This window comes from Lampetra fluviatilis, chromosome 9 (assembly GCF_964198595.1).
Source record: "Lampetra fluviatilis chromosome 9, kcLamFluv1.1, whole genome shotgun sequence".
Taxonomy (NCBI): Eukaryota; Metazoa; Chordata; class Hyperoartia; order Petromyzontiformes; family Petromyzontidae; genus Lampetra; species Lampetra fluviatilis.
In genome coordinates, this window is record NC_136283.1 from 4,190,241 (window position 1) to 4,217,709 (window position 27,469).

Below are 27,469 nucleotides of genomic sequence, written 5' to 3' on the forward strand. Positions count from 1 at the left end.
TCCTGTAGAAGCTCCCGGCGCATGCAGCGAAGCATCGGACATCGTGCCGAACGACGCGCAATGCTACCCCGAAAACACGTCGGAGAGCGAAACGGCACCACCGCAAAAAAAACCTACAAATTACCTTTATCGCAAGTTACCTTTCATGACATATTGACGTCATAAAACCTCAAAACAAATACGAAACCCATCAAATTCAAAGTTGTCTAGACATTTCACGCAAAGTAAAGTTGTGAGACCTTAATGGCAGTAATCGACGGCACAATAAAGCAACAATATTCCACCTGGATGTGATCACAATATGAGTAATGACTGCGGAATTCAAGTGGTAAATTGAAATATCCTTCCCAAGCACGTCCTTGAATGTGATCCTACATGATCAACACAGTCACCAGAAAGCCACGCTACTCTGTAAATATTGCAGTCCTTTATGGCATGCATAAAGAGCCAATGACTCGTTTTCAGTTTTTTGGTTTTTCATTTTTACGCGCCCTTTATGACGGGCAACGAATGGATTGTAAAACCGTATAAATGTTATAGGTACCAATTTAAACAAACTTCAAACTGCCGTGCAAATACTGAGCCATTCCAAGAATTGAAAAGCCATTCAAATGGTCGAGTAAAATTCTGTCTACTGATGGCCAAATGTTGTTGATCTGCCAAGTGCCTTCCGGTCTGGTGTTCATTAGGGATGTAATAATTCATCACCGCCTGCGATTCAATGAACTGTTTCTGTTCGGTATTGTGGTTTAAATCACGTACATATTTTGCAGACCATTATCAATCCGCTGCCGAATGAAGGTCTCCGCATGCCTTGGGGGTTGTTTGACCATACTTCACCCCACTGGTCAAGGGGAAACCAGAACTAGTTCGCACATCACTTGCCTCTGATGCTCACGCCATGGCCGGGGAATCACACACATGTCACCAGATTCAAATCAGACGGACCATCATTACATGCCAAGTAACTGCCACAGTCATTGTGCGAAGACGGGATTGTTTTGTGAGTGCTTTGTCGGACCTCCTCCGTCTTGCGAAGAGTCTCCACGGCTTGCTTGTGCGTGACCGAGTGCATGCTCACTCCGTCCACCTCCAGCAGCCGATCGCCTTCAAAGCGGCGACGGAAACACAATCGGGTCATTCGTTCGTTCGTTCGTTCGTCATCAATATCAGCCACGATCGATCCACTGCTGGAAGAAGGCCTACAGCAAGCCGACACAACATCTCTCACGGTGCTGCGATGTTAGGAGCTGATTTCCTCACTCCAACTCCGCAATGGACGTACTCTCAAGCACGATGCACGCATCGGATGCTGCTGTAGGAAGACATCCTTGGTACCTCACTGACTCCTAACCAATCGGATGAACAACTCGAAGATTCCCATTGTAGTTTATGAAGATCCTTCAAACTTTTCTACATTCCAAACTAAACTAAACGTTTTTTATTATTATTATTATACCAGGTAAGGCCCACTGAACTATGTAGCTATTATTCAGGAGTAATCTGGCCACAAATGATAGCCCAACGAAGTGGCTAATCATGTGCAAATGTATAGCAGCCAAATACTCTTAAGCATACGTTTCTAAAAGTGGAGGGAAAAGCCGGAGGACGTGAAGAAAAATCCACACAATCACAGGGAGAGAGAGAGACACGCAAACTCCATTCCCGACCTCAGTGTTACCTTTTGACCACCCCACACACTCTCCACTCCAGTAAACTGTATCGCACCTCCGATTAGCACGGTCGGTTACGTACGGTGCGAAATAAGTTCAAAATATTCTTGGTTCTTTCGGTAAAGTCACGTAGAAGGGAAATAATAAAATTATAAAACATAATAAAAATTGTCACGACATTTCGATTAAAACACAAGCTATCATCATCATGTGTGAAAACTACGGCAAGAAATTTGACGATTGCTTGTGTTGCAATCGAAACGTCGTGAGAATTTTATTGTTTTATTTTTATTATTTTATTATTTCCCTTCTACGTGACTTTACCGAAAGAACCAAGAATATGAATCCCTGCAGTCACGAAAGCTTTAAATCGAAATTTAAGTTCAAAATCGTACATACATCCAACTGGGATCCACTAACATCTCTGGTGTCAACCTCCGCTCAACAGGCGGTTGTTGCTCCGTCTTTCCAGGTGCTCAAACCTCCCGCCAGCAGCCCCACACTGAGCGCTCCCCTCCCTAAGTTTAAACCCAAACTCAGAAACCCACCTACGTAACCCGCAGAGGCAATCAAAAGGTTTAAACATTTTTTTACTTTTTACACGCTTTCTATTAACTCACTCTGTTGTTGTTGTCGTTGTATCCTCAAATCTTGTAACTCAATTTTAACCCACTTCCCAATGTGGTATCGACTGCAAACTTGGTATACTTATGTCATACTGATGACAATACTATATTCTATCATAACAACATTTTTTTTAACAATCTTTTTTATATGTTATGTTTCGGCTTGGGTCTAATTGTCCACGCTCAACTGACGTTGGCTGTAAATCACCGCGGTCTCTTATGTTGTGGCAAGCCTCGGGGCCACTTCCTGGAGTCATGGAGTTCTTCCATTACTAGTAGGATACATTTCATTAAAGCGTCTTTTTAAAAAAGTGTTTTAAAATGTTACTTATTTAATCTTGACAAGAGCCCGGTACGGGGTGCGAGCAAGAAAAAAAGTAAGGGGGGGCCACAGGAATCCCCCCCCCCCCCCACCAAAATGCGGTGCTCGTGGGTCGGGTGAAAGGGAGTGAATTGAGGTCGTCGCGACCCCACTAGCGCAGGGACTACAGGCGGGAGGACGGATATTTTCCAAGGGGAAGGTGAAAGGAACAAAAGTGAAGGGTAAACAAGTTGGGGAGTAGGGGGTTGGGGGGGAAGGGGCAGGGGGGGAGGGAAAGAGTGTACACAAACAAAGTCTGCCAGAGTAAAATAACCTACCGCGTGAAAATGTTATATTGTTTTTAAACCTGTACGTTCGTCGAAACGCAAACGCATAATTGCCTGCCGCCATAACAAATGGAACATTGAATGATACACACACATTGGGCAAGTCTCAAGAGAATGACGCGTGTTCTTGCGTGCAGCCACGTGCCTCTGCTCATAGTTTATACATTGCAGACATCTCGACAAAAGGCCCGGTAACATTTTCCCCTTGGCAATTACACAAAGCGTGTGACTGCAGCTGCCAGACTTCGCCGAGTAATTACAACCGTGTATGTACGTCGCTTGAAAATGACAAGCAGTAGAGAATAATCTTACGTTACATTTTATGTGTATGTTATAATGTTACATGTTATAAGTGTATGTTTTAATGAGCATATGTTATTTTAGGTGTTATAATAAGTGCATGTTTTGTTCTTGGTTCTTTCGGTAAAGTCACGCTTCTACGTGACTTTACCGAAAGAACCAAGAAGATGAATCCCTGCAGTCACGAAAGCTTTAAATCGAAATGTAAGTGCATGTTATGTTACATGCTATAATGGTATATGTGATGAGTGTATGTTATAATGGTATATGTGATAATGAGTGTATGTCAGAGGTCGCAACCGGGTACCCGATACCCGTACCCTACCCGATACCCGGCTACCCGTACCCGGCCGGGTACGGGTACCCGTTTGCGACCCTGGTGCGGCCGGGTACGGGTACGGGTAGGCCGTGAGTCACTGGTGAGTAACTGTTTGTCACTCATTTCCCAACGTCTTGTCTCTTCTCACAATTCAAGTTCCTAGAATCAACCCACCCGCGTCTGCAACATGGCTTCATCCCAGAGATCGCAATCAGGTACCCGATACCCGTACCCTACCCGTACCCAGCCGGGTACCCGGCCGGGTACGGGTAGGGTACGGGTACGGCCGGGTACGGGTACCCGTTTGCGACCCTGGTGCGGCCGGATACGGGTACGGGTAAGGAATCAAAACCCGTTTGCGACCTCTGGTGTATGTTATAATGGTATATGTGATAATGAGTGTATGTTATAATGATGTATTTTGTGACACACGCACCTTTCTGGATCTGCCCGTCACGATCCGCGGCTCCGCCTGGCACGACGGCCTTGACGTAAATTCCGCCGTGCCTCACCGTCGTATTGACCCCACCCTGTCAAAACGAACGTTGCAATAACACTCTAGATTTGAAGCTTTCGTGACTGCAAGGATTCATATTCTTGGGTTTTTTCGGTAAAGTCACGTAGGTAAAAAATTTAAATTTAAATAAAAATCACGACGTTTCGGAGGCACGCTCGCTGTATACTTGATACAGCGAGCGTGCTGTGACGGTTCCACCTGAAGACGGAGGCTTGTGTTGCCTCTGAAACGTCGTGATTTTTATTTTATTTTAATTTTTTACCTACGTGACTTTACCGAAAAAAAACCCAAGAATATTGCAATAACACCGGTAATTTGTTTCACTTTTACTTTTGGAGAAAGAAAAATATTCACAGGCATGTTGTATTCTCGGGTGTGTTTCGCTCGTTAAAAGTTTGCGCACAAGGAGAGGTTTTTTTTTTGATGGCCGTTATCTTTGTTTTTATTTACACGGCTGGAAAATGTCACGGGTTACATTGTATCCTCTACTAATCTACGTGCAGCTCACACAAAGGCAAAGATCCCCCGTACAGACTTAACAGACTGTTGAGGAAAGTGCTGCGTGTGAGCACCTATGAAGGCCGGCACGGCACACGAGGGGGTGGGTGGCCAGCACCACGCCCGGCCGCCTTTGTCTCCCCAATGGCCATGTTTACACACCGCACCAGGTATTCATTTGCAGCTGAGTCGAGCTACAGGAGGCCCAGGAGCAGATAACCGTCACCGGTGTTCGCCACAAGAATAAATCAAACTTGGGTCGCCGGGTTTTCTTAGTGAAGCGTGCGTACCACTGGGCCACCGCTCCCCAGCTCACACACGCAGACACACTCTGTCTCTATAGCAAACATTCTACATTGACGTTCATTCATATTTAACTAGATTCTTTTTTGTTCAATTTTTTACTAGTTTTTTCTTGTACACTAGAACGTAGGCCTGTAGCAAAGCGCTGGGTGACAGAAAATAACCATACGCGAGTGTCCGCCAGGCCTACGAACCTGACGCGTTCAGTTTGTTTAAGGGAGGGATATTTAACTATATTCTTATGCTAATTCTCAGGTCCTGTTTTTGGACGTGTGCGTGCTTGTGTGTTTTTAACCTCGTGAAGCGATTCAAACAGAATAAACGCGTGCGAGGATGAATTTGTTTGTATATTTATCGACAAGCTGACCGTGACGATGAACCCTAAGCTTCCGTCCTGCTTGTAGAGCTCCAGGGTGTAAACGTCCCCTGGCTTCAGGCCTCCATTTCCTTTCAAGGCCTGCACACGCCCACACACAGTGGCAGGTCCACAAACGGTAACCCAAGCATGCCGATGAACAAGACCATCGGCATTGACGTTTAGGCAGAAGTAGAACAACAGGAAGGAGATGCAGCGAAATACGTTGTTGTACCGTACTTCCGATGAGCACGGTTGGCTACGTACGGCGCGAAAGAAGTTCAACATACATACTTTTACTCCGCCATATCTATGCTCGCCACCTTCACCCAATGCGCACTGACCAGTATTGTGAATAATTATTTTTTTTTACCCTTGTATCTGGCAACAAAACTGACACTTTTTTTTTTACAAGGAGTCATGTTTGCATAGACCACAATACCTGCAGTCATAATCAAAACAAAAAACAAAACTCTGATAATGTATGCACTGTCCTTGAAGTTGATTGGTCCACACCCGAGACAGCTTTCCTTAGAGCCTAGTCTCACATGGTGTTGGACCAGATGACGCCAAAAGGCGCACAACTCAAAGACAATGCACCATCAGAGTATGAGAGCTCGGGGTAAGCATTTAAACCATAGGAACCTCATTTGCCAGTAAAAAATATGATAAAACATTTTTTTAAAGGTGTCAGTTTTGTTGCCAGATAGAAGGGTAAAAAAACCAATTATCATATTTTTTACTGGCAAATGAGGTTCCAATGGTGCAGTATTGTGAAGTCAAATAACCCCCACGACTCGCACAGCATGGGGAGGGCCTCATCCAGCAGTGGACTGACAAAAGAGCTGTTCATCAGAGAGCTGGCGAGGCGAGGCCTTGTGGCTGATGCAGAGGTCGCAAACGGGTTTTGATTCCTTACCCGTACCCGGCCGCACCAGGGTCGCAAACGGGTACCCGTACCCGGCCGTACCCGTACCCTACCCGTACCCGGCCGGGTACGGGTAGGGTGCAGGTATCGGGTAGGGTACGGGTATCGGGTAGGGTACGGGTATCGGGTAGGGTACAGGTATCTGGTACCCGGTTGCGACCTCTGGGGCTGATGGTTAATGCTGCGTCAGAGCTCTGAGCCAGTACGGAAGAGAATCCTGCGTTGGAATAGTGGCAGCCGCCCACCAACATTAATCGAGATTTATGCTATGAGACCTCCTTTACCAGTGGCAAAATATAGTAGTAGGTTTTTACCCTTTAAACTGGTACGCCTTTTGGCGTCATCTGGTCCAACACCAATGGAGACTAAGGAAAGCTGTCTCGGGTGTGGACCAATCAACTTCAAGGACAGTGCATATCATTACCATTATCAGAGTTGTTTCTTTTTGTTTGGATTTTGACTGCTTGTGTTGCGGTTATTGCAAACATGATGCCTTGTATAAAGGTGTCAGTTTTGTACCAGTTTAAAGGGTAAAAACCTATTACTATTAATCGAGATTTTCAAGCGTGGTGAGCTGATTGCCTCATCCTGTGAACCAACAACTGCACTAAAAAATAATTGCATAACATTTTGGCTCTGAGGGATACAGTGTATCAACATTTGGTGAATCACTAGCCTGCAAAAGTCTGTGCTGGATTCGAAAGACCTATGCAAGTGAAATATTTGTCCGGTGTCCACTTCTGAGACGTCATTCCCCGACATAAGGTGGCTGCCGGAATTCTGGAAACGACTTTTCTTTGCCTCGTGATGTGACTCCAATCGGTGACAAGTGCAAACAATGTTTCGTGAAAAAGCACAGTGTCTACAGATATTAAAAAGAACCTGCTGAGAAGAAACTTTACACTTCCTATTTATCTCATAACGGGTGTCTCGAGTAGCATAGACTCTTTACAAATCCAAATTGTAATGTAAAACATAATGCAACGTAGAGTCCCTCATCAATCCACTGCTGGATGAAGGCTTTCCCACACCTTTCAATCATGGGGATGTTTTAACCACTCTTCGACACACTGGTCACAGTGCTACGTGGGTCAAAGCAGTCCCCACAGGGCCAGTTCAAGAGTTGACCGGCCACAAATGTTAACCGCAGTCGGGAATAAAATTCGGGTCCTAAGGGTCATAGCACAAGGCGCTAACCACAGCACCACTGGTGCACCCCGCACGTCAAGGTTCAAATTGTAAAAAGCCCGCAGTGCAATTCGTCGACGGCAACCTGCGAAACGTCCGTTTACCTCGACTTTGCGAACCTCCTGCAGAAACGAGACTTTGCGGGATGAGGCACCCCCATCCGTGGTGTCGTCCCTAGCCGCCCTGCCTCCGCCGCCACCACCACCACCGCCACCCGTGGCCCTGTCGACGGCGGCGCTCGACTTGCTGCCGTCCGGCAGCATCCGCTCCAGGTCCTGCGGGCTCAGGCCTCTGTCGGCGACGGCGTGCGACGCCGGGTGCGCGTCGAACGGCGGCGGGCCCTGGTGCTGCTCGCTCTCCGTGCCGGAGACCTCCGAGCTCATGCTGTCCTTCTTCCTGTGCGTGGTGGCGGTGGCGGTGGAACGCCGCGCCGCGCTGCTGTGGCTCGGCCTCCTCTTGCCGTTGGGAACGATCGCCGCCGCTTTTAACGCTGAGCCGGTGTCCGAGTGCCAAGCACCTGGGGGAATTGAACGCAAGGTAAAGCGATCTTGTCAAGCGAGTAAGAGGCTTTTCAGCAATTATTTGGAATTTACCACAGCTTCTTTTCTTAAAAAAATATATATCTATAATTGGGAAGCCACTGAGGCAATGGACTTTTAAATCTCGACTAAAAACTAATTTCTTTAGAACTGATTTTTGTGTTTAGTTTTTTGTCCTTCCCCCGCACCTCCGATTAGCATGGTTGGCTGTGTACGGTGCAAAAGAAGTTCAACATACACACATAAAGGTGCAGCCCTGCAATTGCTTGCCCACACCACCGCTGGCGGAAGGGCTTTTACTTGAAGAAGCTCTAAGAAGGTATTGGGCCTACTCTACCCACACTTTACACCACAGCACGCTACCTGCCGATCAACTCATTGTAGCGTATCCACATTGAGATTGTTGGGTGGACAGAGAGTTGGGGGAGGGGTTCAAGAAACGCGCACCATTGTTTCAACTGCCGCACCGGGCGTTCGAATCGGCGACATTTGGAATGCAAGTCCATTGTGCCAATGGGAGCAAAACTCTACAGTAGATGCCAAATGGGGAAGGTGGCTTAAAGTGCCATTGGCGGGATCGGTGGAGGGGGGGGGGGATGGGTCTAACCCCGAGCACCTTGGTTGAGCTGTTGCGGGTGCCTGGGCTGAGAGACGATGAGCATCACGTCGTCGCCCGTGGACTCCAGGATGTGCAGCGCCGTCTCCAGCGACACCCCCTCCAGGCTCGTGTTGTTCACCGAGATGAGCCGGTCGCCTGGACGCCAGACAAGCCGTCGACCCATTCCGCACTCGTTAGACACACACACACACGAAGTGCCTGCCACAAGTGAACCTGCAATACCTTGCTGATCTCATCAAATAGCACAAACCGTCACGTGAACTCCGGTCATCCTCGCAGCGGTTGATTTTGGCTGGCGACCGAACAAAGACGGTCGCTGGCATTGCGCGCTTTCAGATGACGCGTGTAAACAAAACACAATCCATCGGGGTGGGGGGGGAGGGGGCTCCTTCACTTAAGTGCCAACTAACCGGGCTTCAGCTGCGTGTTCTTATCAGCAGGACCCCCGGGGGTGATGGAGCTGATGAAAATGCCCAGGTCAAGTTGGCCCATGTCGTCCGCTCCGACGATGTCAAACCCTGCGCAAGAATCACGATTTCAAACACCCAACCGCAAAACATTCACGGTACAACTGCATCGGCGATTCGCAGTCAACGCATCATTATCCGCGGGTGGACTTTGAGGGCTTGCGGATTAACTCGCAATTGATAAAAAATAAACAGTTTTTTTACAAGTGCGCCAATATGACTATCAGCTGCTTCTCACGTGCGGTATGGCAGGTGAGTGATTACGTGACTACAAACATGTCATCAAGCGAACAAAGCAGCAACGAAGCGATACACGCAGGAGGCAACATTCAACGTATGTTGGTAAACTAAATTCACTTTGGTTTAACACGTAGGCTTTCGTGACCAATATTATCTATATATATATAAAAAGGGAAATTTTTGAATATGTGTCTGTTCGAAATGTTTAGCATACTTCCCGACATGCAAGAAACTTGAAATTTGGCATGTGGGTAGCTTCCAGACTGTACACAATGCAAAAAGTATAAAAAATTACTTTTGTATTTTGGGGGGGGGGGCGCAATAATGGATATATTTTGCATGGCAAGTGAGCGGTGACGTCACATCTGTGATGGCAGCATTACGCAGTGTGCCTGCTGACGTCACGCACCCCCACCCTCCGCGTAGGCCGTGTATTAATCCAAGACAAGAATCCAAGTCTCGGACGAAGCCGGGTAGTAAAGCTAGTCCATAATATAGATTTTTGGGTTAGATCGCGTAATCATAAATGTGACGTTAAACCCGCCGCCACCCGACACAGCCAATTTAGTAAGGTTTGTCACTTATACAAAACATGCCAATTCATTACTAGTACAGCACACCGGTGTGTTGGAGAGTAGTACAGCACCACCGGTTGTGTGTTGGGAAAGTAAGGAATTGGCATGTTTTGTTTCCATGACAAACCTTACCAATTGGCTGTGTCGGGTGGCGGCGGGTTTAACGACACATTTATGATTACGCAATATAAAGTGATTGGAAAATTCACTTTACAGCATAATTCACATGAGTTTTGCATCATCTGTAGTTTTCTTTTATACGGGTAACCCTTCCCCAGCTTTACCCTAGATAACCGAGAGCTGCGGTGTACAGCGCCGGAATAAGACCGCATCTCCAGACACCGTAGAAAACAGGGGTAACCACAGCCATCATCACGGGGCACAAAGGAAAATTATATAAACTGTGTATTAAATATATTTTGTTTAAGATGAGAGAGAGGCACAGGCCCAAAAAGCTTCTTACAAAATAACTTGGCACGCACGACGCACGCAGCGCTGACCGGTGGCTTTCCACGAATTATTCAGACATTCAACAATGAACGAACAAAAACGTTCTCATGTAGCACGCCAGTTAGGCTGCCAGTTCGCGGAATTTGTGTTTTAAGTGAGTGTGCTAAGAAGCAGGCTTTCACTCGTTCTGGGCAAGCGCATTGATGAATAAGTGGATGGTACAACTCTCAGCGCAAGAAAGAGCATCAATTTCTTCATGCCGCACGTTCGGTAAACTTGCGCTCAAGCGAGAACGTGCGTCGAAGAGTAACGAGCCAATAATAATACTCGCCAATAACTGCTTCATCTTGCGCGAGGTGTATCCCCCGTACCATGTCAGAGCGTTAAACCAGACCCGGGCGACTCGCTTTGGAAAAAAGATGTTAACACTACGTTACGTCCGTACATCCACGTACGGCTCTTTGTCAATCCACTGCTGGATGAAACTGTCAACACCATGTGGCCTGTGGGGTTGTTTTGGCCGTACTTTATCACGCTGGTCAGAGCAAGCTGATGATGGCGGGCAGCGTTGTCGCGGGGGGCATATGAGTACAACAATTTATTCTACTGCGCTGCCCTCTGCTGCCCTCAATGCAGAGGTCGCAAACGGGTTTTGATTCCTTACCCGTACCCGGCCGCACCAGGGTCGCAAACGGGTACCCGTACCCGTACACGGCTGGGTATGGGTACCCGTACGCTACCCGTACCTGTACCCTACCCGAAATGAGTGACAAACGGTTACTCACCGGTGACTCACGGCCTACTCGTAACCATACCCGGCCGCACCAGGGTCGCAAACGGGTACCCGTACTCGGCCGGGTAAGGGTAGCCGGGTATCGGGTAGGGTACGGGTATTGGGTACCCGGTTGCGACCTCTGCCTCAATGTAGCCCCATCGCCCGATGACACCATGTTTTATGCATGGTGGTCACCCATCCAGCACTATGATCATCTTTATTTAGACAGGAGGAATCCAGTAAGGGACGGGCGTTCGAGCTCAATCCTGCCAGGCTTGTGAGGATCTGGCAAGATTTGGGTGCAAGTGCGGGACATTTGGCGGCACGCGGCGCGCAGCACGGCTTCGTCCGTGCAAATGAAGTGAAGCGGGCCTCACCGAGGCCGTGCGCCGGGTGCTTCTTCAGCTGGATGAAGGAGATAATCCGCTCGGGGGGGGGCGTCACGGGTCTGGACCGCATCGCTCCGTCTGCGCAGCAATGTTTTAGCAACAGAAACGCGCGCAGTTTTTACTGAGAAATAGAGTAATGGCACGCAGCGTGAGAGCGGCTCACGGATTCGAATACGCGGATCGACCGCCCGATGACAACCACGCAAAGACCACGGTTGAGGAGAGGACAGTTAGCGATCACCTACGAAGGCCCGCACCTCCGATTCGCACGGTTGGCTACGTACGGTGCGAAAGAAGTTAAACGTACATACACGCGGCACAAAGTCAAACACCTTATCCAACTGCATTGCCATGCCAGTAGCGTGATCGTTGGATGTACCAAGGGGGAAGTTAAAATCTAGGTTCAGGTACCAATTGCCAACTGTCCATTTGCCAGGTTCGGTTACCAAAAATGTTTTATCAAAGACCGATGCCAAATTGCAACCCAGTGAATCCATCATCTGACACCAACAAACACACACCTTCACATCTCAGCATTCTGATTATTATGATCATCATCATTAAACTATTCAACAATTCTTATTATTAAAGATTGCTCAAGGAAGTGGCTTATCATGTGGAAATTTATAGCAGCCAAATACTCAAAGTGCATGTTGATTCTAAATGTGGAGAGAAAAAACTGGACCCAGAAAAAAATCCACACGACCACGGGAAGAACATGCAAATGCAAAATAAGCAGTTGTCAGGGTCCGGATCGCACCCACGACCTCCTGTATACTAGGCGAGGTAGTTAACATCTGGCCCCCGTGGCCACCCATTATTAGCTTATAACAATCCACTGGTGGATCTCAGTTTTCCAAAACATTGAGATCTTCCTCAGCAATGATAAAAATAAATAATACACAACCTGTTTTTGCTTATAATTAACTTGTTATGTTTTCCAATTACCAAACGTGTTCATTGACTGGAATAAAACCCCAGTTTGCTCTGGCTATAAATAAAAAGAATACCAGCCATATTGGCAATATTTCAGAAGTGCATGTACAGAATTGACTGTACGCTAGATAAGCTTGCATAAGCACACATGCCTAAGGAGGGCTAACAAAGCATGTGCTATTGGCATCCGCATCCGTTATATAAAAATCACCGTGGCATCGTCATGCACTACTTGCGCCCAGGCGCTATAATAATCCACAACGTATTGTAATACTGCGTACGGAACTTTTTGGTTTTAATGCGCTCATATTTCACTGTGCTACGTAATTAACTTGTGCAACGAAGGGGAAAACAGCTCCCGCGCCTTCCTTTAATGAAAAATAAACGCAGTTACTGTATGCCCAAACTGTATACGTAAGTTCGGTTGTGTGTTGTGTTTTCATTACCATTGCCATCCACCATGCCAGGGATGAGCATTTCTGATGTCGTACTTAGCCTCCACTCTGAAATGGAATCGTAAATTATTCACCATCATTACGCAGAGCACAAACACGGCCATAACACGGCTGCGATAATAATCGACACAGCACCTTTTGTGTCGCGTTTTGCTGCAACTTTAAATTTTAATCCGACGGTGACGTCGGGCCCCCACCACGAGTTTTCCGCTCCAGCTCAACGACTCGCGCGCGCGCCGTCCAGGTGCGAAAGAATGCCGCGTGAACACGCACGCATAATGACAAAGATCCACCGTGCAGCCTTCACGTGCTTCTGGGGCAAGTGCTTTTAGCGATCACCTCCGAAGGCCAGCGCAGGAAACTAATTTCTTCCAAACTGCTTTTGTGTTTAGTTTGTTCTCCTTCCCCCGCACCTCCGATTCAGACTATTGGCTATGTACGGTGCGAAAGAAGTTCCACATACATGTGGCAAGCACCAACTATGTCCCCCGGGTGCCGATGTTTACACACTGTACCAGACACTCGCGCAAAGCCGAGTCTACCTCGTGGATTACGATTCCTTTTCAGGTGACCACCCCGATCGTCAGCCTTGGCAACGAAGCGAACTCGGCGAGCAAAGCACTCTAACCAATACGGCTACCGCTGCCCACCGCGCACGCTCGCTCGCACCTGAGTTACGCGGGCTCCGCACCACGGGCCCGAGGCGCGCGGGCAGCTGTCGGTACGAGTCGTCCATGCTGGCGTTGTCCTGCGAAGGGCGGCGGGCGCCGCACAGATCCACCTGCGAGCGCGAGAAGTTGTGCAGCAGCTGCGCATGCATGGAGTGCAGGCGAGGGCGAGGAGGCTGCGGAGTCGGGGCCGACAACTCCATCATGCTCGGGGCGCCCGTCAGCCCAAGCGTGCCAGAGCAATCGTCGTAGAAGTGCAGCCCCGAGACTGATCAGGAGAGAGAGAGATGCCAATATCATTCATCATCGGCATAAGCTACGATCCATACATTCAGAAGTGGAACGACCGTAGCTGCTGATGATGATGATGACGCAATATAATCCATACTGATTCCGCAATATTATTCATTAGTTACAATCCATCCACTGCTGGATGGATCGTAGCCAACGATGATCCATCATCATCAGCGATGATCAACGATATTGCATCATCATCAGCTCCGATCCATCCACTGCTGGTAGGAGGGCTCCCGAAGCGGTTGAGATTTCTCCTGGTTCCACAATGCCACAATCAACGTAAGGTTGTTTTGAATAGAAATCTGCGATGCAAGTCTCCGCTTAAATTAACGTCCCACGCGACAAAAAACAAATCACTCTTAAATGTCCTTGGACGAGTGCCGTACTGTATACACATTAGAATGAAATTCCGAAATGTCGTTGGCTGACTCGAATGAGCATAGCGCAGCGCTCTCATTTTACAGCATTGAACCGGCGGTGAAATTCCACGTTACTACAGCAATTCAACTAAGCAATCACTGCTAGCTGCTTATTATACAAAAATATCATTTCAAGTGTCCCTTTCCCCGATTTTATATGGACTCGGCGAAAAGTTTAAATTGTATTCCACTGAATGAACGCATCTCTCTCCATTAGGATAAAAAGATTTTTCACCTGCATTTCTTATTTTTTTTAAGGCGGAATTCACGGTGTATTCGTAAAATGTACTAACCTCGTCAAGAGCGAGGCTGCATATTTATTTGGAAGAAAAAAAACTGCCCAGGCTGCAAAGATGCTAAATCACGGCCATTGTCCACAGCAAGGGTTAAGCTTACACCGGGCCATTATATTATAGACCAAGCAATGACATTAGCAAGCTGCTCTCATGCTGAGTTGAGAGCAAATGGGGAAAATTTCATCATTGGATTTGTAAATCCATAAATATTAGCCACGGTGCACTGTGATGGTAAAAGTTGTCTTGTTAAGTTACGTGGATTGAAGGGCGAGCGCACAGCAGAGGTCCTGTGCGTTTCTGCACAAACACATTTTTTTTTTAATCATATTGCGTAATCCAATTGTGGAAACAACCATTTCACATGTGGACAGATAATGGAGGATATATATGTTGGAATTTAAGCTTATTTCCCCGAGTTGCTCACAAATCAAACTCATTGATGACGTGCAATACCTGCACAACAACGCCTGTTTGAGTGAACAGAGAATAATGTTCGAAGTAAACAAAAATATATCGTTTTGCAATTCCAGGTGCCGTGTGATGCATTTCTTTGACGGACAAAAGTGTTTACCACATCAAAATTTTCGAACGCACGTTCCGTTGGTGTCACCCTAACATTAAGCTACCCGAACAATTATGCACTGCAACAGAGAAAAACGTGTTCCCGAATTATAACGATTTACGGGGTATTTTTGGCTCTCAATCGTGCATACGAATGTAGACGTCTTATTTATTTATTACATTTTTTCACAAGTATTAAGTTACTGTTGCCCTGTTTTCCAGGCCTAGCCGAGCAAGATAATCCAGTAGAGCAGCAGTAGACAAGTTTGGACGAGAAAAGCGCTGCGGGGCTCTACACCAGATGTATGCACTTTGACAGCTTTGCACGGGAATTATTGAATTCCCAAACATTTGTAGGAGTGAAGCTGACAGATTTGAGCAATGGTTATTTGTTTGTTTGATTGATTAAACAACACCATCATTTTCAAATAAGTTCGTAAATAAACAAATCCCCGGAAGGAATCTTCCGTAATAGACACAAAGCGTATCTGGCATACTGTTTATTTTCATTTGACAAGTGCGTCTCATGAAGCGTAATTCAATATCTCAGCAAAGCGTTATCACGCCGTACATCCTGAAAATGATTCTTGTTCGTCGTAATGTTCCGTCACCATGTAGATTGAAAAACAGCCGAAAGGATTTACGTCAAGGCAAGGCCGGAAAAGTAATGCAAAGAGAAATAATAATACAACGGCAGCTCTTTGTCAATATGGATTGACCTTTCATTGCTATATTATCAACTTCATCATCATTAATTTACAGCCATGTGTCAATTCGCTGCTGAATGCCGTGTTGATCGTTGGGGTTGTTTGATCGTACATCACCAATTTGGTTGGTACAGTTTTGTGAAAGAATGGGGGGGGCGGAGGGGGATGGTTTATGAAGGGGCCAGGTATGGTTCAAATATCACTCGCCACTGATGTTAGACGTGGCCGGGAATTGAACTCACATTGCCGGTTTTGTACCACCACCACCGCTAGCATCCCCGCTAACAACACTCGTAAAAAAAAAACGACAACAACAAATTCAACGCCGGAATTTCAACAACGCAAAAACCACGCGCTATAAACCGCACCGCACCGCTGCGCGCACACGCACCCACGCACGCACTCGAGGCAGGAATACCGAACGCTCTCGCGGTCTTTCCCGGTGCCGGTTCACGCCGCGCTTGCGACCACACGGCCGGGGCGCGCCGTACGTACCGTGCTGGCGGCCCCGTCGCTGCATGGTGAAGGCGTGCTGCGCGGCGCAAAACTCCAGCAGGTAGCGGCACGTCTTGAGGTCGTCGGCAAGGTAGATGTGCTTCACCGTGTCCATCGTGTTCTGCATCGTGATCTTCTTCCTCTGAATCATCAGAATCGCAACCTTTATTTAGACTGGAGGAGCAATCCGATGAGCCATGCACGAGGGTATTTTTCACGGGCGTCCGGTATGGGACGGGTCAGCGAGTAACAACAGCAAACAATACAAAAAAACGATAGTGGAAAAAATTGGGAAAATGCTAAGCGAGTCACTAAATATAAGTACAAAATAAATACATTATATAAATACCTTTTTATTTTGCCAGGTAAGATCCACTGAGCAATGTAGCTCTTTTTCATAAGCGACCTGGCCACAAATGATAGCTCAACAAAGTGGCTTATCATCGTGTATAAAATTTATAGCGGCCAAACACTCTAAACGCGTGATGTTGATTCTAAATGTGGAGGGAAAAACTGGAGGACCCGGACAAAAATCCACAGCAGTCCGATTTATCAAGATTGGGCAAGGTAGCAAAACCACACCAATATAACAACACACAGTAGTCCCTAAATAAAATGGCACATTAACAGTGAATCCGTGCCAGCACGAACAGCCAGCACGGACAGCGGCGACAGAGTGGGGCTCAGCGCCGTGTCGCAACACGAATGTCGGCACCGACGGTTCCAAAGACGGAAAAAGTGTCCTCTGGTGCATGTGTTGTTCGCCGCGATGTCTGACGTTTCACGTGCTGGGTGCTTCTTCCGATCACAGAACGTTCTCAGCACGTGGAGCGAAACGTATTGTGAGAACACGTGCCAGCACATAGACTGGTATGTCAAGACCACATGCCGAACAACACAACCCAAAGCCAGGTCTCGGTGCAGTGCAGCACCACAGCTTAGAAACTTACGTGATCGTGTAGTGCTTTACCATCATCACTCCCAAGCGGGGCTTAAATCACGCTCTAATATCAGGTGTCCTACTTTCCTTTGCCAAGTCAAAGCAGTAATGAGAACGCATCTGCGACCGGCTTGCTCACTTGGAAGGAGATCTTCTTGGTCTCCCTCCAGGGGAACTTGAGGCTGGCGGTGCGGGTGCCATTGGGGAAGCTGTAGACCACCACGCCCGTGGCGCAGATCCCAAACAGCACGGTACCCGCCGACTTCTTCTCCATGCGCACGCGGTACAAATGCATGCCGTAGTCAGGCAGCATCTGGGCCACCTGTAACCAAACACAACGCCCGGGGGGGGTCAACCTGTGCGTCCATGGTGGCATGCATTGTAACCCTTTCCCGTTCTGAGACGTCTGCAAGTTGCAGGGTGGGTGTCCCGTTCACCGCCGAATCTAGGAACGTGCAAAGCGGTTCAGCATTCATTTAATTTAGAGAGGCGTAGCGTCGCTGTTTTTAAAGACACTGTACTCACCGCAGAAAAGTGCAGTGACACGACCGCAGCCTATGATAGCTGGCGCCAAACTGTGCCACACGCCCGACGCATGGTCTTGTGGGAACCTCGGTACCAATAAAGTTATTTTATTTCCCTTGCAACTCCGGGCAAGGGCTGCACGTGTACACATGTACACAGGTGTAACCCTTTAGTCAACCCACTGCTGCTTCAGAGTATTTTGGCTGCTGTAAATGTCCACATGATGATGATGATGATGATGGCCACTTCGTTGAGCTATCATTGGCGATGGCCAGGTCGCTTCTGAAAAAGAGCTGCATAGCTACGTGGGCTTTACCTGGTAAAAAATAAAATAAAAAATAGTTTAGTTTTAGTGGAGTAATAAACCTTGAGGAACTCGAGTTCGGAGGTGGTGCGGACGGCGCCGTTGTAGCTGGCATGCAGGCGAGGCATCTCGTCGCGGACGTAGGCTGTGGTGAGGCGTGATATGGTGCTGCCCGGCAGGTAGAGCTCAGGATGGAAATAGTTCTTCCCGTGCAGCTGCGACGGGCACACACATCCATGAGCAGGCGGTTTAAAGAATGGGAAAGTTTACCGCACGCAATTAGGCGAACGGCAGGTGACGCGCGGTGGGGTACAGTGTGGTGCGTACTGCTACCACTTCCAAAAAGTATGGACAGCATGGTAGAGTAGGCCAAATACACTCTGGGGGGGGGGGGTAAAGGTGCAAGTCTGCACCTTTATCTTTACGATAAACACAAGAAACAACCGTTTAAACGTCTCCGTAAAAGTTAGGTGTGTTGAATTGTCAAGTTTTCAGCCCCCTTGTCAATCCGATGTTGGATGAGGGCCTCCTCACATTGTGACGGTCGTGGGAGTTGTTGGGCCATACTTCACCACGCTGGTGTGTTGCTGTTTGGTGGAGGAGGGACCCCCCCCCCCCAAAGGTCTGTGCAGCTTTCACTCGCCACCAACATTCACCGTGGCTGGGAATCTAACTTAGGTCACCGGGTTCATAGCTCAATGCTCAAACCACTCCAAGCGCCACTCCACCAACACCGCACGTAAGAAAACAACAACGTGCACCTTCATACTTGTGCAATTTCTGCGTCAGTGCGATTATTCATTTTGGAAACTTGACACTTTATCGTTACTCTGCGAATCATCACTATTTCGGTCTCATATACAGTACATTTAAATTATTAAACACAATACTTAGGCGGGTTAGAGCTCACCATTGTGTACACAGAATCCTACATAAACACATTTACATATTAAATGCAATGGAGTTACTCTTTGGTTCTTTCGGTAAAGTCACGTAGAAATAAAATAAATTAAATAATAGAATACGACGTTTCGATTGCAACACAAGAAACCGTTATCAAGTAGAACTAAATTTGAGAGAGAGACAGAACACAGACACGGAGACACACAGACAGACACACAAGCAGAGAGAGACAACACAGAGACACACAGAGAGAGACACACAACACAGACACACAGAGAGAGACAACACAGAGACACACACAGAGACACACAACATAGACACACAGACAGACACACAAGCAGAGAGAGACAACACAGAGACACACAGAGAGACACACGACACAGACACACAGAGAGACAACACAGAGACACACAGAGAGAGACACACAACATAGACACACAGAGAGACACACAACATAGACACACAGATACAACACAGAGACACACAGCGAGAGAGACACACACAACATAGACACACAGACAGACACACAAGCAGAGAGAGACAACACAGAGACACACAGAGAGACACACAACACAGACACACAGAGAGAAAACACAGAGACACACAGAGAGAGACACACAACATAGACACACAGAGAGACACACAACATAGACACACAGATACAACACAGAGACACACAGCGAGAGAGACACACACAACATAGACACACAGACAGACACACAAGCAGAGAGAGACAACACAGAGACACACAACATAGACTACCTTTTGAATGTAGTCCCCGTACTCGGCTTGCAGCGCGAGTGAGCCCAGTAATATTGCTGTCTCGCTATCACAGGACACCTTCTCCTCCAAGATATCCCTCCGCATCTGCAAGTAGTACTGGTGCCTTGTCTGCTCGTGTCTGTGAAAGCGTCGGTCAAAGGTCAGACGACCGTGGCACTTACCGATGGCGTAATGTCATCTGAACACGACTTGTGTGCGTACATGTGTGCAAACGACAATAATACAAAGATCCCCCATATAGCCTGAACACACTGTTGGGGCAAGTACTGTTCACGAGTAACGCCTATGAATGCCGGCACAGCACATGAGGGGGTGGGTGGCAAACACCAGCGCCCGGCTGCTTTTGTCTCCCCAGTGGCGATGTTTACACATCGCTCCAGGTATTCATTTGAGACTGAGTCGACCTAGGGGAGGCCCAGGACCGGTTCAGAAAATCGTCACTGGTGTTGACCATGAGCAGGAATGGAACCTGGGTCGCTGGGTTCGAAAAGCAGCGCGATAACCACTGCACTACCGCTCCCCACGCGTGTGTGTGTGTGTGCGCGCGCAATATGACTAACTTAGTACTTTGTCTCAGTTCCCTTCACCGGATTAAGTCTGAACTTAAGAACCCTCTCCTCCGCACATTTTGTGGTTAACCCCTCACCCCCCTTGCTCACTGTATCCTCAGCCAATCCTCTTTGTACATTTAATCTGTAAATTGTTTTCTGTCTCCTGAATCTTATGTAAGCGCTCGAGTTTCGAATTGTGTTTGTACTGCATGGCGGGATTGCATACGTAGAGAGCTCATACATCCAAGCTCTGAAGAGAACACTGATGTGGACAGTAACAGTGTAAGAGTGGATGCAGACACAGACTGCATTGAATAGTTATAGCCCTTTGCCAATCCACTGCTGGATGAAGGCCTCAATCCACGGGCCAGTGGTGGGGGCTGTTTGGGCACACTCTCAGGAAAGGAGAGTTTGGGTGAGGCTAGTGGAGAGGGGAGGGGGCAGCGCAGAGGGGTGCAGAACTGGTTCAGATAACACCGCTCACCAATGACGTGTATGGCTGGGAATCAAACTCGGGCCTCCGGGTTAATAGTGCCGTGCACCAACTACATGGCTGGACAGGACGGTAGCGGACGACAGAATGGCAGCCGAAGGAAAGGACGCACAGAAGAAGATGGCGCCCCCCTGTGGAGATGGAGCAATGTATGTTGAACTGATTTCGCACCGTACGAAGCCAACCGTCCTAATCGGAGGTGCGGGAGAAAGACGACAAACTAAAACACAAAAAGCAGCTCTAAAGAAATGAGCTTTCAATCTCGAAAACTAACTGATCAGGAGATCGTGTCCAGCAGTGAGGTGGATGGTAGCGATGGGCGATGATGGCGTGGAGGAGGCCTTTGTCCAGTGGCGGGAGGAAAGAAACGATCACAAATCGGAGGAGGGGGGGGCCGTGCCCGCACTCTCTCACTCGAGCTGCGCGAGGTTGTCGGGGAAGAAGCGGATTCGGAGGTAGAGGTTGAAGGGGTCGACCGCCTTGTGCCGTCGCTTGTTGCCCTCGCGCCAGCTCTCCGGAGCGACCTTGTGCAGCTTCACGTCCGAGCCCAGGAAGAAGAACTCCGCGTCTGAGACAGAGAGGCACAGATTGTATCGGCACCGACGTAAAAAGACACTTCGGTGTGTTGCGCAATCACCTGGCAATTGTCAAACACCGACACCGCAAATGAACCACGGCACCTTGCCGACCTCGTCAAGGAGCGTAAAGCCATCGTGCCAACTCCGGTCATCCTCGTAGCGGCTTGTGGCTCGTCATTTCTTTTATAAAACAATAATGTACAACAGTTCAATTTCGATTTCAAGCTTTCGTGACTGCATGGATTCATATTCTTGGTTCTTTGGGTAAAGTCAAGTAGAAAGGAAATAATAAAATAATAAAAATAAAACAATAAAATTCTCACGACGTTTCGGCCACAACGCAAGCAGACGTCCTCAGGTGCAGAACAGGGCTGTCATTAGGACGCTGTCTTTCCGACAGCCCTGTTCTTCACCTGAGGACGGCTGCTTGCTTTGTGGCCGAAACGTCGTGAGAATTTTATCTTATTATGTTTTATTTCTATTATTTTATTATTTTGAGTTTCTTGAATATTCGCCAATATTTTGCCAATGATAAACGAGCTTAATGACATTAACCTCAATTTGTGCGTCAAAAAGAACAAAAGCGAACTGAGTGAATAGTTTTGATTTAATATTCTTGGTTCTTTTGGTAAAGTCACGTAGAAGGGAAATAATAAAAATAAAACAATACAATTCTCACGACGTTTCGATTGCAACACAAGCAATCATCATCCGGTGTGAAAACCACAGCAAGAAAACGTCGTGAGAATTTTATTGTTTTATTTTTATTAATTTATTACTTCCCTTCTACATGACTTTACCGAAAGAACCAAGAAAATGAGTGAATAGTGTTTTAGAATTTAAAAACAAAACCACATTCATCAATACTGTCAGCCCAGCTCGAACGCAAAAAAGGAAAGTGTGTGCGTGTGTATTTTACACGGTGGGGAGCAGTCGTGTAGCGGTTAGCAAGCTGCGTTACAAACCTGGCGACCCGAGTTCAATTCCCGCTCGCGGCCAACCCCAGCGGCGATTATCTGAACTGGTCCTGGTCCTCCTCCCCTAGGTTGACTCAGCCTCAAATGAGTACCTGGTGCGGCGTGTTAACATCACCACTGGGGAAACAAAGGCGGTCCGGCGTGGTGTTGGCCACCCACCCCTCGTATACCATGCCGAGCTTCATAGGCGCTCACTAACAGCACTTTCCCCAACGGTCTGTTAAAGCTATACGGGGGATCTTGGTCTTCGTTTTAAACGGAAAAGATTTTGGTGTCGTGCGAGCAGACGAGCACTTTGCTAACTGCATAAATACGTAGAAAAAGAGAGAAAAAGTAATTAAACCATAAATGGATACACAGTGCCTTTCACGCCCATTACCTTTCCTGTAGGCGAGGCCAAAGAGAGACGGCTCCACCATCGCAGTGTGGGCCACCACCAAGTCAAACACCTCCTTCCCCTTGGCCTTGGGGTCCGTGGTGAGCTCCAGCCTCTGCCCGTTGAGCAGGATCACCATGAGCTGCCGTCGCGTGTCCTCCGCCTTGCCCTTCTTGGACTGCACGGGGCAGGACGGGGCGCAAAGGGAATTCCGAGGGTCAGCGAGCGGCTCATGCTGGGGGGTGGGCAGAGGTCGCAACCGGGTACCCGATACCCGTACCCTACCGATACCCGGCTACCCGGCTACCCGTACCCAGCCGGGTACGGGTACGGCGAGCCGTTTGCGACCCTGGTGCGGCCGGGTACGGGTACGGGTAGGCCGTGAGTCACTGGTGAGTCACCGTTTGTCACTCATTTCGGGTAGAATACGGGTACGGGTAGGGAACGGCTACCCGTACCCAGCCGGGTACGGGTACGGGTACCCATTTGCGACCCTGGTGCGGCCGGGTACGGGTAAGGAATCAAAACCCGTTTGCGACCTCTGGGGGTGGGTCGACGTCGACGACGCGAAGTCTGCGAAAGCCACGAGCGTCTCTCTCTCTCGCGCGAATTTAATTCCATGCGCAAGCATCACTGCCGACACATTTATTTTTGAAAATTAGAACTTCTTTTTTGTGTTCCGTTTGTTGTCCTTCCCCCCGCACCTCCAATTAGTACAGTTGGCTACGTACGGTGCGAAAGTTCAACATACATACTGCACTATACACTACACTACGCTATACACTACAATACACAACGCTAAATTGAAAACTCATTCCTTTAGAAGTGGTTTTATGTTGAGGTTGTTGTCCTTTCTCCACACCTCCGATTAGCACGGTTAGCTACGTACGGTGCGAAAGAAGTTCAGCATACATACAAGCGCGAATAATATTAATAATTCGACACATTCGTCAATAACACTGCACTGAAGAGGAGAAAAAAGTATATAGCAGGTGATGTTTTAAACAACGGGTGCTGCCTGCAGCATTGCCTATGGCATAATGTCATATTTTTTTCCTCTCCCTTGAGTAGTGTAATTGAGGCATGTGTTGCGTTTTCAACAAAACAAGAGAGAGCGCAACATGTCATGTAATCAATACTTTTAAATTACAATGCCGCAGATGATATTTGTTATTTTCGTCGAGGACGTGAGGAGGGGCGAGAGTGGGGGGGGGGTAGGCGGTGAACGGGCCGTAAGCATGTGTAGAGCATTGTCAGCAACTCTCTCCCGGCAACTTACCTGCACCAATATGGAGACTGGAACCTCGAGGGCTATCGGTGGTTCGCTGGCCAACCTCACAAACTCTGGACCAAACGTGACCTTTATTGTGTGGACGGGCAGAGATATTCACACACACACACGCACAAGGAGACAAGAACAATTAATACGTAACACACCAGGATGTGCTGCTCCGGTGTAGTGCTTTGCACACTGGACCTTCAAGACAGAGACTGCCGATTCCTTCTCCTGGTCCACGTTTATTAAATCCCCAACCCCGCTTCTTCCACCCAGGAGTACAAATTAGTTGATCACAGTTAGTCCATCGGCAGGTCGCATGCGGTGGGGTAAAAAATGTGGGTACTCCCACCGGTGTAACAGAGCTGGCCAAATTCTTTCTAGAGGGGCTCTCTGGAGCTAGCTCCAGCGCAGACCCCCTTTCCGCCAACATTGGCATGAGCCAAGCCATTACGGACTGCATATTTTACTTTAGTAATGGAAAAATTGCCCGGTGTTTCTATGCCTGTGAAGTGACCAAGCAAAATCAGATTATGTTTGTGTGTACTGTCCCACGATCTACTATTCACCAGATTATCTTTAACAAAGCTCACACAAGCTTGGATTGGTAACAGATGAGAAACACACTCGTATCAATCCGAAGCGCGAGCAGATCACGTGTATAATCGCTCACGAATGGAGTTGGCCAAACATCCAAATCTATGGCCAGAGAGCTTGGGAAGTCACTGGCACCGGTTTCGCGCGCCTGCGAAAACCGACGAAACCTGCGCGGGCGCGCGTTACAAACCCGCAACCCGCGTAACTTTTCAACCTTCCAAGTCAGAAACCGCGCCACTCCGGCGCGCGTCCCAACCTCGGTGCTGCCGTCCTGCCGCTGCGGGGAGTTGTAGAGCTCGTGGATGGGCGACAGCGGCGTCGCCGCCGCGTACGACTCCCGCAGCGGGGACAGCGGCGCCGGGTAGCCCTGCCTCTGCCTCATGCGAGCCTGCAGCTCACGCAGCTCCTCTCCCTGCCGCCGCAGCATCACCTCTCGGCTCGGCACCTTGTCCGACTGCGCAAAATCGTACCGCCTTGGTGGGGCGGGGTGGGAAGAAAACACGGCGCGGTCAAATCGTCTCGAGCGCGTGAGTGAGCCGTAAGCTCTGCCTTTCGCCGCCTTTATTGCCGGCAGAAATACATACTAACGTTTTTTTTTACCTACCAGTAAAAGGCCCGCTGAGCTATATTGCTCTTTTTCCAAAGCGACCTGGCCGCAAATGATAGCTCAACGAAGTGGCTTATCACGTGGACATTTATAGCAGCCAAATACTCTAAATGCGTGTTTCTAAACGTGGAGGGAAAAACCAGAGGACCCAGAGAAAAATCCAGGCGACCACGGGGAGAACATGCAAACTCCAAATATACAGACGTCAGGGTCTGGATCGAACCCACGAGCTCCTGTATACTAGGCGAGGTAGTTAACATTTCGCCACCGCGACTTTAGGTTTGCCTAAATAGATCATCGCATTGTACCACCCCCCTTTAATCATTTCATGCGGGACGAGGGCCCTCCTCACACCGTGTATTTCCTGGGGGGTTGTTTTGGTCACAGTTCATCGTTTTGATGGGTGCGTGTCTCGCCGAATGCAGGCAACGTAGGTGAGGGGAGCACAGAAGTACAGTGTAACGAAGGATTCTGCAGCGCTGCTCTTGTAGCCGCACGTGGGATCGGTAGGGTCAGGCTCGGACTGCTGTGAAAATACGAGCTCTTGAAACTCACCCAGTGCCAGCCACTAGCAGTGCAAGTGAGCTTCGAGTGAGGTTTATCACAAGTTTGTTCTGTGTTCCGTGATCTTCCATTACCCTGGAAAGACTGGAACTTCCAAACGATTGAACAAATCAATTTGTCTTTGACCAAATCACGAAGAATGTGCCCGATCTCATTGGACCTCAGAAGCCAAGCAGGCCGGAGCCTGGACCGTGCTTGGATGGGTGACCACCAGCACGCATGAAACAGATGCTGTGGGCTGCCGCGAGGCTACGTTGTGGGCAGCAGAAGGCGCGTGCAGCAAAATCCATTGTTGCACCGTTGCACCTCAACGTTCACACATCTCTACATACCCCTCCCTCCTTCACCAACGCGCCCAGAGCAGCGTGGGGGAAGGTTAAATGACCCCCTTCGAGCGGCAAGTCACGGCGAGGCACTCGGCCAGCAGTGGATTGACGAGGGGATCGCACCTGCGATCAGCGCCCACTGCTTTTATCGTACTGCGTGGCGGTACCTGTCATTGTGCGTGAATGGGCGGCTGCCGGAGAAAATGTCGTCCTCAAACGTTACCGGTGACATCGCACGATTCGAGGAGGCTACGTCACTCCTGGCCCCTGCAGAAACCAGAGACACAGAGGTTCAAAGAGTTAAAGTCTTCGGTTGTTTGCATCGCAATTGGTGTTCTTGGCGCGTAAACAGGTTCGGTAATGTACAAAGACGTTTTGGTGAGGGAAAAAGCAAATGCAGAACATTTAGAAAACAAATAAAAAAACATAAAATATGCATTGTAGTAAAGAAAAAAAAATTGTAATTACATTTAGCACCTTAGACAATGTCACGGACGGGTTAAAACAACGCCAGATTTTAGAAAATAGTGTACAAGGTTTTTCAGTTTGGAATGAAAATGAAGTTAATTACGCTGAGTATAAGGAAATGCTCACACACGGGGGCTCGACAATCGCTTCATGCATAATGAACACCAACGGAGTTGGTGTATCCAATTACTACAAACCGCTGAATAGACTTCTTCCGCATCCTGCCAATGAATAGCTACATCCTCCATCACGCTCCAAACACAAGGGGAGAAAAAAACCCAGTGATCTTGCCACAACAAATATTCCAAAATAAACATCTGGCTTGAACGACGCACAGGTCAAAGGGTAAGGCACTGTTTCAACTCCAGCCAAGTGCCAAGTCAAGATTTCGATATGTACGATAAAAATTTTCAGCCATTTGTTATTATTCAGCACTGCGATGACTTGAAAATCGATGTTGTCATTGTAATACATGTAGAATCTATAGTGGCAGCAGGGTGTATGTGAACTATTGAAATGCAGTATGTAATAATAATAAAAAATTGCTGTCGTTTGTTCATCCATTGCTGGAAAAAGGCCTCCCCACACCTCGTCAGTCACAGTGCTTGTAGAGGAGTTGGAGAATGGTTCAAGCACTTCTTTATTTCTCAAACGCACAGCAACACTCGTTCCAAAACCAACCCCAAACACGCATCCCACAGCCCCTTTTAACCCCTCCATCGACACCCTCGCTCCCAATACACTTCCACGTCGGGCACGCCTGGTCCGGGTGACGTCACTGCCCTTTAACCCCTGACTCCCGTCCAGGCATTCCCGCGCGTGTGATTGGTGCGTGTTATAGTGAGAGCGGAGATGTCGTGTCTGCGTGGTGCGTGTGCGTGAGGGTGGCTCGCAGATCCCTTACACTTGTTTGACCATACTTCCCCACGTTGTCCAGCGCTGGTTTGCGAAGTTGGTG

General features: G+C 48.3%; 1 protein-coding gene across 2 annotated transcripts in view; it reads right to left on the reverse strand.

Moving 5' to 3' along the window:
• LOC144934136 (tyrosine-protein phosphatase non-receptor type 13-like) overlaps positions 1 to 27,469 on the reverse strand; it is an 81,722-nt gene that overhangs the window by 27,394 nt on the left and 26,859 nt on the right. Inside the window, exons 9-26 of one of the 2 annotated variants that reach the window (XM_078859604.1) lie at positions 26,211 to 26,310; positions 24,803 to 25,019; positions 23,953 to 24,033; positions 22,677 to 22,851; positions 21,157 to 21,310; positions 19,678 to 19,816; positions 18,075 to 18,227; positions 17,323 to 17,505; positions 16,244 to 16,385; positions 13,470 to 13,736; positions 12,792 to 12,848; positions 11,398 to 11,487; positions 8,924 to 9,031; positions 8,511 to 8,648; positions 7,460 to 7,872; positions 5,252 to 5,341; positions 4,003 to 4,096; positions 1,022 to 1,107 (exon numbers count right to left, since the gene is read on the reverse strand). In XM_078859604.1, the coding sequence (XP_078715730.1) occupies positions 1,022 to 1,107; positions 4,003 to 4,096; positions 5,252 to 5,341; positions 7,460 to 7,872; positions 8,511 to 8,648; positions 8,924 to 9,031; positions 11,398 to 11,487; positions 12,792 to 12,848; positions 13,470 to 13,736; positions 16,244 to 16,385; positions 17,323 to 17,505; positions 18,075 to 18,227; positions 19,678 to 19,816; positions 21,157 to 21,310; positions 22,677 to 22,851; positions 23,953 to 24,033; positions 24,803 to 25,019; positions 26,211 to 26,310 (2,687 nt within the window). Of the gene's footprint in view, positions 1 to 1,021; positions 1,108 to 4,002; positions 4,097 to 5,251; positions 5,342 to 7,459; positions 7,873 to 8,501; positions 8,649 to 8,923; positions 9,032 to 11,397; positions 11,488 to 12,791; positions 12,849 to 13,469; positions 13,737 to 16,243; positions 16,386 to 17,322; positions 17,506 to 18,074; positions 18,228 to 19,677; positions 19,817 to 21,156; positions 21,311 to 22,676; positions 22,852 to 23,952; positions 24,034 to 24,802; positions 25,020 to 26,210; positions 26,311 to 27,469 lie in introns of both variants that reach the window. The other variant, XM_078859603.1, reaches the window with a different exon arrangement.